Source organism: Canis aureus, chromosome 2 (assembly GCF_053574225.1).
Source record: "Canis aureus isolate CA01 chromosome 2, VMU_Caureus_v.1.0, whole genome shotgun sequence".
Classification (NCBI taxonomy): Eukaryota; Metazoa; Chordata; class Mammalia; order Carnivora; family Canidae; genus Canis; species Canis aureus.
The window spans coordinates 73,690,174-73,702,362 of record NC_135612.1 but is presented as its reverse complement, the minus strand read 5'-3'; the positions used below and the strand labels follow the sequence as shown (position 1 = coordinate 73,702,362).

At 40.4% G+C, this 12,189-nt stretch overlaps 1 protein-coding gene and 1 long non-coding RNA gene across 8 annotated transcripts in view; one reads left to right on the top strand and one right to left on the bottom strand.

The window, feature by feature from the left end:
• Positions 1-3,779, bottom strand: part of LOC144301928 (uncharacterized) — a 51,059-nt gene extending 47,280 nt beyond the window's left edge. Inside the window, exon 1 of one of the 3 annotated variants that reach the window (XR_013368836.1) lies at positions 3,295-3,779. This is a non-coding gene — a long non-coding RNA (uncharacterized LOC144301928). The remainder of the gene's footprint in view (positions 1-3,294) is intronic. The other 2 variants (XR_013368837.1, XR_013368839.1) reach the window with 2 other exon arrangements.
• Positions 3,144-12,189, top strand: part of UBE2K (ubiquitin conjugating enzyme E2 K) — a 68,726-nt gene continuing 59,680 nt past the window's right edge. For 2 of the 5 annotated variants that reach the window (XR_013368814.1, XR_013368812.1), the window contains exon 1: positions 3,144-4,127. Coding sequence is in view for 2 of the 5 variants with exons in the window: in XM_077879162.1 (XP_077735288.1) it covers positions 4,065-4,127 (63 nt within the window). In the remaining 3 variants the exon portion in view is untranslated. The remainder of the gene's footprint in view (positions 4,128-12,189) is intronic. The other 3 variants (XM_077879169.1, XM_077879155.1, XM_077879162.1) reach the window with 2 other exon arrangements.

Sequence of the window (12,189 nt, the reverse complement as noted above, 5' to 3'; positions counted from 1 at the left end):
AACCCTGAGATCAAGGTGCATGGTCTAACACCTGAGCCAGCCAGGTGCACTGGAAACTGGTACCTTTTTTCTATTTAAAGATTTACTCAAAAATAAATAAATAAATAAAGATTTACTTATTTGGTGGGGCGAGGGGGCGGGGGCGCTGGTGCAGAGGGAGAGAATCTCAAAAGACTCCCCACTGAGCACAGAAGCACAGAAACAGATGCAGGGCTCCATCTCACCAACTATGAGATCATGACCTGAACTGAAACCAAACATTTAACTGACTGAGCCACCCAAAAGCCCCAAAACTGATATTTTTTAATAGTGAGTGGGTGGCATTAATCAAATTATTACTAGTACAGTAATTGTTTTTGTCCACTATTGCTTTTATGTCATCAGTGCAAATGTCAACACAGTAAAAGTCAAATAATGTCTTAGTTGTATTATGATAATAGTTAAAACGTTATTGCAGACCGACCCTTGAAAACATTATCAGGGACCCTTGTATTTCTGTGGGCTATACTTTTGAAATGAATTCTCCCTATCCCTGATAGAATGTAAATCCTGCAATTCCAAAGGTTTTCTGTTTCTTGTTCACTGATTTATCTCTAGGGCCTACATCATGCCTGGCTCATAGTAGACACTCAATACATACTTGTTTAGTTAATTTTAATGAAGTAATCAACTGGAACTATATCATTATAGTGGAGAACCTAGAATCTACATTCCTGGAAACTCATTTTTAAAAATTTAGTTTTAAATAGGTAAAATATACAAGAGGGTACATGGTGAAAATTCTCCCACTTTGCCTTCTCCAAGGCATTTTTTTTTTCTCCAAGGCATTTAAATTGCTTTCTCAGAGATACCCACTACTGTCAGTTTCTTATGCAATTTTCTAGTGATATTTTGAGGATTCGCAAGCATTATAAACACAAGCATATTCCTTTCTTCCCTCACACATATGGTGGTATCCTATACACAATATGGACTGCATAGTGGTTTTTTAAAAGTAAACTTTTTCTTTTGGAGTAATTGTAGATTTATAGAAAAGTTTCAGAGATTCTTGTACACTGTTCACTTCTCCTAATGTTAACATCTTATATAACCATAGTACCACATCAAAACTAAGAAATTAATATTGACACAATACTATTAACTAAATTACAGGATTTATTTAGATTTTACTAGTTACTAGTTAGGTCCTTTCAGTTCTAGGATCTAATCCAAGATACCATGTTGAATTTAGCATATTGCTTTTTTTTGCCCTTAAAATGTACTTTGGGGATTGTCTCATATCAGCTAATATATAGTTGTCTCATTCTCTGGAAGGATTGTAGAATGACTTCCTAGAAGTAGAATTTCAGAGCCAATGATTATGTGTATTTAAAAACGACATGGGGCGCCTTGGTGGCTTAGTCGTTTAAGCGTTGGATCTCTATTTTGGCTCAGATCATTATCTCAAGGTTTTGAGATGGAGCCCTATGTCTGGCTCCATGCTAAGCAGGGAGCCTGCTTAAGATTCTGTCTCTCCCTTTCCATCTGCCCCTTTCCCTCTTTCTGTCTCTCAAGAAAACAAACAAACAAACAAACAAACAAACCCAAATCCCTCTCTATCAAAGAAATGACCATACTCTCCCAAGTTGTCCCCCTGTGATTTGAATGTTGCACATCTCCTTGAAGTTCCAAAATTAAGATTGGGGACTGAATGAAGTTGATAAATGTAAAGTACTCAAAACACTTCAAAATAATTATTTTTATTTATTTGTTTATTTTTTCAAGGTTTTATTTATTTATCATGAGAGACACAGAGAGGCAGAGACATAGGCAGAGGGAGAAGCAGGCTCCCTGCCGGGAGCACTGATGCAGTACTCTATCCCAGGACCCTGAGATTACAACCTGACCCAAAGGCAGATGCTCAACCGCTGAGCCACCCAGGTGCCCCCCAAATAATTATTTTTAATATATTGACACAAATACACATAGCATTGCAATGATTTACATTACACCAATAATTCATTGTACCGTGACCCACATGTATAACCTCTGCGGACCACTAGGGGGCTCTGATGGAAGGGTTTTTTATAATTTATATTAGTCCACTAGGGAGGTATTTCCAAATGATGCTTTAGAATTCTGACCTCTTAAAACCTGAAAGAGAACATCTAGTCCAGCTTCCTTATATTACAGATGAGGAAACCAAGGTTGGCCAAGATAGCTAGCATGGAGTAGAGCTGGAATCAAAAATTTCCTCTTGGTTCCGATGGCAGAAGTTCAAGAACTTTTTTTCCATGTGCCTCCACTTGAATGATTCACTGCCTGTGAATCACTTTGGTGCCACAATTTTAGTAATTCTTGCTAAGACCGTGTATTTGTGATATTTTTCTCGGAGGATACTTTACTAACTGATGAGGAGAAAGCAGCTCATGAAATAAAAACTTCTAAATAAACTTTATTACTTTATTCCAGAATGTTCTATGTAAAGTACCGCTCAGCACCAAAACCATATCACTTCCTGAAACCCTAGCAACCATTTTCAATTTGCCTTTCAAACTTACTATATACTTAAAACATTTTACTCTTATCTTCATTTGTTCACTCAATATTTATTGAGTGCCTACTAGTGCGAGACAGTCATAGGCCCTTAGGTTTACAGAAGTAAAGCTACCATTCCTCCACAAGAAGCATCTATTTCTCCATTTAAAAAAATATGTATTTATTTATTTTATTTCTCCATTTTCCACTTTAACATACAAACTATTTTCACATGTTTTAGTTTAGTGGTGCTGGTAGTGTGGTCCCTGAACCGGCAGCAAGAGCAGCAGCATTTGAGAACTTGTTAGAGAAGCAAATTATTAGGTCCACCCCACACTCTAGGGATGGGGTCTAGCAACCTGTTTTTGTTTTGTTTCGTTTTTTTAAACAAACTCTTGAGGGATTCTGATGTAGATTCAATGTTAAAAACTTAAAAAAAAAATGTCGCTAGTGTCAAGGTTAAGAAACCCTGTTCTCTTTTTTTTAATTTTTAAAAAAAATTTATTTATTTATGATAGTCACAGAGAGAGAGAGAGAGAGTCAGAGACACAGGCAGAGGGAGAAGCAGGCTCCATGCAGGGAGCCCGATGTGGGACTCGATCCCAGGACCCCGGGATCATGACCCGAACCAAAGGCCCAAAGGCAGCCGCTCAACTGCTGAGCCACCCAGGGTGCCCGCAAGGTTAAAAACTCTTACACCTCGGTACTGATGATCTAAGTAGCTCAAAGATCAACATCTGACTTCGAAATCTACCTCAGGCATCTACATGGAGTTACCTGTTTCAAATACACCTGATGCGACCCAACAATGACCACTTTGAATTCAGCGACGTGGAGTATCTGGAACAATCGCGTTAGTAGTGGCACTTTAATGGCTTCAGAACAAAAACGGACCGCCGTGGGATTTTTCTGGGCCTACACCGACAGAAAATGGGCCGGATGAGTTCTGGAATGGTGTTTTCGTGCCCTCGACCCAGTCAGGCGCAGCAAGCCCGGGGGTCCTGGGTCTGGCTGGGTCAGGACGGCGCTCGCAGCCGACCGGGGCCGCGAGAACCCGCTAGCTCGCGCCCAGCCCTCCGTCAGAGGCCGCGGGTGGGAAGCCTCGGCCGCACCACAGCGATTTGGAGAGGGGCGGAGGCACCCGAGAGGACCCGGGAGGCCCGCGCAGGGCCGGCCAGCGCGGAAGCCGCACCCTCCTGGCCTCAGACGCCGGCTGGGCGGAGCCACGCGGCCGCAGCTCCGGCAGAGACGCGCGGCGCAGCGCGGCGCGGGCTCGCGTTTGAGGCGTATGGGGCTACAACGGGAGCGGCTGCGCCGCCCGGCCGGGTCAGCGTCTTGCGCATGCGCGGAGCCGGCGCCATTTTGGTGGCCGGGCGCGGAGGTGATTCCACACTGAGGAGAGCGCGGCGGCCGGGTGGCAGTGGCAGCGTTCGTGTGCTCGGGTGTGAGTCGCCGAGGGAGGAGGCGCTGGTGGAAGAGGTGGCGGCGGTGGCGGTGGTCGTAGCGGTGGCGGAGGAGGCGGGTACGAATCAGCTGCGGGCGGAGACATGGCCAACATCGCGGTGCAGCGAATCAAGCGGGAGTTCAAGGAGGTGCTGAAGAGCGAGGAGGTCAGAAATGAACTCCCAGACATGCCCCCACCCCAGCCCTGGGCGGGAGGGTGCTCCCAGCGGCGACCCCGGCCCCCCGGTAACCCCTGGGTGGCCCTCTTTGCGGCCGCCCTTTCTGCCTGTGGGGAAGCAGCAGTCTCCCCCCTGCTTCCGTCGCCCTCCCCTCCCCTCCCCGGGCCCTGGGATGGACAGTCTCGCGGGCGGGCGGTCTGGAGAGGAGCACGGTTTGGGGGGCAGATGGAGAAGGGGGCGCCTCCTGGAGGGGTGTGAGCTCTAGAGAGAGCCCGAGGCCGTGGCAACAGCTGGAAGTGTGGATGTAGGGTGGGGAGGGAGCAGGCCGGGCCTGAGAAAACCCGGGAAGTGGGTTGGGGGAAGGGGAAAGGTGGTAACTGGATCCCGAGAGCCGCGCCGCTCCGAGGCCCGCACTTTTGAGGGTTTTATACGCTACAGCCTCTTTGGCCTCCACTGTCCTTTTCTTTTGGGAAGGAGCGGTAAAAAGACCTTAGGTACTGATGAAAGAAGGACGTTTCAGAGTTACTCCCTCCTTAGTTCGGTGTTGGGAGAGAAGAGGAGACGTAATGGGATACTATTCTATTGGAGTGGGGAATGAGGGAATTTTCACCTGAGGTAGGGAATTAATTCCAAAATAGATCATTATCTCATTTTTCCCGACTTCCCCCCCCCCCCACAACCCTTCCTTTACCCCACCCCCAATTCCTAGGCCTCTTTTCTGTTGACATCTAAAGCTTTTTGATTGGGTCGAAGGCATGTTGTTTGGTGTATTAAAGGCATTTAGATATTTTTCGATAGGAAAAAATAATGGAGGGTAAAGAGTAGCTTATTTCAAAATATTGTTTACAAGTTACAGGTCAGAGTCTCTCCTAAGACAATGCCTCTGTGACTGTTGTGTTATGCCATGAAACTTCATTATGATGTCTCTCATAGTTAACTTGATTCTTACTTTTGAAAAACCAGCCTATTAAAAACATGGGATTTCCCCCGGATTAATATATTATTATACCTCCTTATTGAGTAGGTTTGTATCATAATTGAAATTATTGGAAACACTTTTTTTTTGTCTCAAGCTGCTCTTGAGTCCTGCAGAATTTAAATACTCTGCTGTTTGCCATATTTACTTATATAGTATATTCAGAATATTCTAGTGATTTGACTCAAAACTGTACAAGGATCAGTACAATTTTTTATACCCACAACAACAAGAATGCCAAGTTTTTCCTCCTTGGATTTAACAAAGAGAGAGATGAAAAAGTAATACTGAAATAGTTATTATTTTCAAGATGTCACATACCATTATTGGATGTATCATTACTATTTGTATTTTTCTTTTATGTTGGAGCGTTGATAATCTCAATGATTTGTGAAATTCAGCATTCTAATGAGTAATTGACATAAGTGGCAATACTTGAGCTTTATTTATGTCACTGATTCTACAGTAATCATTTCTCCAATTAGACATGGAGAATATAATTCTTTAAGATTAACTTAAAATAACAAATACTAGCGATTTACTAATGTAGTAGTCTATAAGAAATGATCTGTTTTACAGAGCATGTGTATGAACTCTGACCTCTGTATTTGTTCAAGAGCCAAAACTCTGAATGGAAGGATGACTTTGTATTTTTGTGGTACAATGCAGAAATAGGATCATAAATGTCTGTACTGATATACAGTGAAACAATGATTCTAACTTTTTATTCGCAAGAAAATATGTTCCAGGATAGTTGACATATATATAATCCTATGAAATATTCAGCTAATACTGTTGCCAACAGCCTAAAACATTTCTTCTGTTAATAAAGTTGTACAAGCCTGAGACTTAATATGACTTCTTTCTAGTGCTTTATTTTCTATTAAAAATGGTAAGTTACTGCTCTCATAATTCATATGGTCTCTTTGCTTCGTATGAGGTGACTTTCACTATATTTTTAGTACTTCAATTAAAGCTTAAAAGAAATCTTGTATCAACTCTAGTATGCATATTGTTAAAACAATACTGCTCTGTAAGGGATGTTGAAGTCTTGCTTCAAGTAAGCATTATGGTATTTCAGAGAAAGAGAATAGGAAATGCTAATAAATTGTTTTAAGAAGAGTACCTTTATAAACCTGGAAGGAAATTTCTTCTAGAAAATAAATTGCAGAGTACATTTAGGAAAGGGTCAGATAATTTAATCTTGGATTATAACCAATAAATAGCTTTATTTTCATCGATATTTTAGTAGGTCCAGTTTTATAAGTGGATTGTGTTGATTATTTTCAGCTCATTGAATGACTTGTAGTAGAGTCCACGTGTTTTCCTTTTTAAGTGTGGAAATGTAGTATTTTGAGTGTCTGGTCAAGTAATTAAGTATTTCATCATATCATCTACATAAATCTCTAGGTTTCCCAAAGTTTGTTTCATATGGTCTTGTTTACTAAGATTGGTTTAAGGAATTTTTTTTTTTTTTTTTTTGTCTTTTGTTTTCTAAAGATAGCTGATGTTTGCTGAGTTCTAACCATAAGAGGTTATAAGTAGTCACTCTTGGAGTGTGTTAATTAAAATCTAGGCTTGAAGATAAATCAAATGTGAAAAGCTAGGTGCAGAATAGTGTGGAGGAGGCTACCATTTGTATTGGAATAAGGGGGGAAATATGTGTATTTTTCTCCGTGAGAAATTGGAAAATTGATTACTTCTGTATGAGGGAATTGGGTGGTCTGGGGTAATGGGCATTAAAGGATCCCTTTTGAGTTTGGAGTCATGCATATATATTATTTACTTAAAATAATAAAGGCATCTAGGTCTTTTTTCCTTGAGACTGTTTGGAAATCCATCCTCTATGTTTCAGATACTAATTTTAAATCTGTGTGAATTTTAATATTTCAAATTGCCAGGAATGGAAAATTGATTAAACTACATTTTTTTGTAAACTACATTTTATAGTTATTTTATGAGTCGAATTACTAAGTGAAATGTTGATTGTGAGGATATAATAAAACCATAATTTATATTCAGGTTGTATTATTGTTGTTAACAACTAAGCACCATTTGTAGATTGACTCTTAATAACATTTGTTTATGCATTCTTGCTAATTTTCAGGAACAGTTCTTTGAATTAGATTTCCTGTTTCTTCGATGAGGAAATTGAGATTCAAAGAAGTTAAATTACTTGTCTGCAAGCATGTAGCTTTGGGACTTAGATCTAGGTGTGCTTGTGTTTATATTGTACACAGTGTCATTACTTTCCAAGGATAGGCATGCTTTAATTATTTAAAAATAACTGAGACTGGTTTGTATTACTGATTAAAGGATATAAACACAACCTAATTTAATAGTTTAAACATTAAAAGAAGTATTACCTGTTAAGTAACTTAAATATTTATTTGCATGTCAGTATGCAAAGTACTTTAAAACATATTTTTTGTTGTTGTTTACTTCAGAGAGAAAGAGAGCACGCATGCTTACAAGCCAGCAGGGGCAGGGGGCGGGGTGGGGGGGTATGGGGCAGAAGGAGAGAGAGAGAGAATCTTAAGCATACTCCCCTGGACCTCAGAGCCCTGATGACCTCGAGGTCATGATCTGAGCCCAAATCAAGAATCAGATGCTTAACCGACTAAGCCACCTAGACACCCCTGCAAAATACTTTTAAATTTGAAACTCAATAAAATAATATGTCCCAAGTCAATGCTCAGACTCTTGGGGTTTTTGTTGTTGTTGTTATGTGTTATCTGTAGTTTTTTCATATTGTAGCTGTACTTTGCTAACATTTGCTATGATTCTAATAGAGTATATTTAGGCAGCCCAGGTGGCTCAGCCCTGGTGGTTTAGCACCGCCTTCAGCCCAGGGCCTGATCCTGGAGACCCAGGATCAAGTCCCACATCAGGCTCCCTGCATGGAGCCCACTTCTCCCTCTGCCTGTGTCTCTGCCTCTCTCTCTCTGTGTCTCTCATGAATAAATAAATAAAATATTTTAAAAATAATAGGGGATATGGCAATTACAAGTTGATTCGTGAAATTCCCATATGTAATTTATGGCATTACAAGTTGATTTCATGAAAACTGCTATTGTGAAGTTTTTTTCTGTTTCAGTGGATTTTGTATTTAGTGTCATTATTATATTTAATTTTTTTTATTTTTTTAAGATTTTATTTATTCATGAGAGATACAGGGGCAGAGACCTAGGCAGGGGGAGAAGCAGGCTCCCTGCGGTACCTGATGCAGGACTCCGAGATCACAACCTGAGCCAAAGGCAGATGCTCAACCACTGAGCCACCTAGATGTCCCTTTTAGTGTCATTTTAAATTTAATATATTTCATCTAATTTGATCCAAAAAACTAATTGGCGAGTCTTTAGAAGTAAGTCTGTTGATTTTGTCGACCATAGTTTCTGTCCTTAGCTCTATTGACATTTTAGGCAGATAATGAATTCTTTGCTGTGAGTGGCTCTCCCTTGCCTTGTAGGATGTTTAGTAGTATCTCTAGCTTCTGTCACTAGTTGCCAGTAGCACCGCCAATGCTCTTCCCTACCTCTTTGCCCTCTTTCCCTGCCAGTTGTATCAACTAAAAATGTCTCCAGACTTTGCCTAATGTTGAGAACCACTGCTGTAGACAGAACTCTTTAGAAGAACATCTCAAGCAGTTATCTGTGTAAGATATGTAGTATATTTTATCTAAAAGTTGAATGGACAGTAAAGGTACAAAAAAGTTTGTAGTATGGCTGCTACTAGTTTTGAGTGGTGTTTTGTTTTTAAGATTTTATATTTTTCCCTTTGTAAATTAATGATTATTTTTTCTTTTAAACTTTTTCCTTTTTGACTTAAAGGAAAAGGTGAAATTCCCCGCTCAGAATGAATGTAACTAGAATGTGAACAATTTTTTCAGTCAAAAAGCAGTTTTTATAGTTATGTAAGTTACAGCTCCGTGTAACATTTAAATAGTCTACTTTACGGGGTTCTGGGTGTGGGTTGAGTGAGGAAAGCTTTTGATTGGATTAAAAAATGGTGCCTGTCCAAGTAATACTGTTTGGGGTACATTTTTTGTTTCATTTTACTGTTATAAAAAGACTGATCTCTATCTATCAGGTATAGATTTACCTTCCAGTAAATAAGGTTATCAATAGTTATTGAGCAGTTATTGGGACCACATCCCAAGAAGACTTACTTCGTTGGATATAGATAAAAATGTTAGATGCAAAGGGTAAATGTTATGGGAGTTTTGAGGGTATGTGTATGGAGGAGGGTTTTTTTTTTTTTTTTTTTTTTTTTTTTTTTTTTAGTTTTTATTTTAATTCAGTTAGTTAACATACAGGGTTATATTAGTTTCAGGTCTTTAATATTGGAGGGAGATTTTTGAGTCCTGTTCCAAAGGAGGGTTAAGACCAACCTAAAATTTCAGAAGACAGTGCCAAAGGAATTTCAGGAGTACTGGAATTTATTTATAAGTAAATGATTTTTTTCTGTCGGCACCTGAATTGAAACTAGGGAACAGAGATTATTGACAAAATTAGGCAAGAAACTTTTACATATTTAGAAAGGTTATATGCACAGTTCTGATATACACATAGTTGTGGAATTAGCACCTAAGTATCTGCACTACTGTCTTTAGGAAAAAACATCTTTTTCACGTCAAAGTAAAAGGTAACAATAAAGTGTGACCAGCTCACAGATCAGGTGTGCAACAGTATTACCAGCACCACAGGAACCCTCAGCCATCCCTTTCCAGGCATTTTCTTGATTTCTAATAGTACAGATTAGCTTAGGATATGTTTGAGTAAAAGAATAGACACAAGTATATACTATATGATTGTTTTAATTCTAGATATTTTTATTTTTTAAAAGATTTTTTACTTATTTATTCATAGAGACACACAGAGAGAGAGAAGCAGAGAAGCAGGCTCCATGCAGGGAGCCCCACGTGGGACTCAATCCCCTGTCTCCAGGATCACACCCCGGGCTGCAGGTGGCGCTAAACCACTGCGCCACCAGGGCTGCCCAATTGTTTTAATTCTAAAGGTCTTCAAAAGATGCCCTTCAAATTCTTTGTTCAGGTGACGCCTGGGTGGTTCAGTTAGTTAAGCTTCTGACTCTTGATCTTGGCTCAGTTCTCCAACTCAGAGTTGTGAGTTTGTGCCCTGCCATTGGGCTCCACACTGGGCATTGAGCCTGCTTTAAAAAAAAAAAACAAGGGGCAGCCTGGGTGGCTCAGCATTTTAGCACCGCCTTCGGCCCAGGGTATGATCCTTGGAGACCCGGGATCGAGTCCCATGTCGGGCTCCCTGCGTGGAGCCTGCTTCTCCATCTGCCTGTGTCTCTGCCTCTCTCTCTGTGTCTCTCATGAATAAATAAAATCTTTAAAAAACAAAACAAAAAAATCTTTGTTCAAAAAATGTGTTAGTCGTATCTTAGAAAATGTGTTAAAATGCATTAAGTATTCAAGTTGAAAGAGACCTTAGATCTAGGCCAAATCCCATACCTAAAAGATTAGGAAACTGAGGCCCGAAGACATTGATTGTTATTCAGTGATACAGATCTGGTTAATGAACCCAGGCTTTTGGCATACTGGTCCATTCTAACCATTATATATGGTTGCTTTATGGGACTTCTCTCTCCCCCCCATAATACTGTAAGTGCTGAATGCTAATAAAACTTCCAAGAAGGAGTGACGTTTAATATTGACTATCATAGGGGTGACTGGGTGGCTCAGCAGTTGAGCATCTGCTTTTGGTTCAGCGCATGATCCCAGAGTCCTGGGATCGAGTCCCACATTGGGCTCCCTACCGGGAGCCTGCTTCAAAATTTTTAAAATTGGCTTTTGGGGGCAGCCCCGGTGGTGCAGCGGTTTAGCGCCGCCTGCAGCTCTGGGCGTGATCTGGAGACCCTGGATCAAGTCCCACGTCAGGCTCTCTGCATGGAGCCTGCTTCTCCCTCTGCCTGTGTCTCTGCCTCTCTCTCTCTCTCTCTCTGCATCTCTATGAATAAATAAATAAAATCTTTAAAAAAAATTGGCTATTGTGTTTAAGTATACCTTTTTTTCCCTCTCTTGGTGTGAGAACTTAAATCTGGCAGGAGGCAGAGATATTTCACTCCTTAAGCATGATACAGTAAATTTAGCTTAGTGATTAAGAGCGTGGGCTTTGGAATTAGATTTTCTTTGAGTCCTGGCTTTTCTACTTAATACCTGCAGGACTGACTGTATCTTAGTTTTCTTATCTGTAGGAATATAGGAAGATAAGAGAGTCTTTACAGTGCTCAGAGCAATTCCAGGGCTATGTGAATGGATAGCTGTTAAGATGTCAAAATTAGCTGTATGTTCATATTCTGCTTATTGTTCTTGGATCATAAAGGTTTCCTACAGTGGTGTAGTGATAGCTCTATGTGAATTTGCCTGAAGAAAAGATTTAAAATGAAGGGGGTTCAGTACTTCTGATAGTGTTTCTTTGTCATCTGTGTGCAAACAACTGTGGCCAAGAGGAATACAAAAGAATATATGTGGGCCTTATTCTCAAGGGGTTAATTAATCTTTCTTTAGGGGCCAGTTATAAATTGAGGAAGAGTTTGTGTTAAAATGTGACTTTTTAAAAAAATGTGACCTTTTTTTTTTTTAAGATTTTATGTATTCGAGAGAGAGGCAGGCTCCAAGCAGGAAGCCTGATGTGGGACTCCATCCCTGGTCTCCAGGATCACGCCCTGGGCCGAAGGCAGGCGCTAAACCGCTGAGCCACCCAGGGATCCCCTAAATGTGACCTTTTTAAGCGAAAAAAAAGTACATTATTTGGAAGCCTTTCAAATAATACAGCTTTATGGGATTATTTGGGATTTCTTCATGTGGCTCTGGACTAAGAAATCTAGATTCTAATCCTGTGGTCTATGTAATCTTGAATCCCGTGGTAAAATTCCTATTTTATTTTTAAAAATATTTATTTATCTGAGAGAGTGTGAGAGCCTGAGCTGGGGTGGGGATTATTGGGGTGGGTGAATAGGGAGCCTGAGGCAGGGCTCCATCTCAGAATAGAGCTGAAGGCAGATGCTTAACTAATGAGCCATTCAGGTGACCCTAAAATTCCTGTT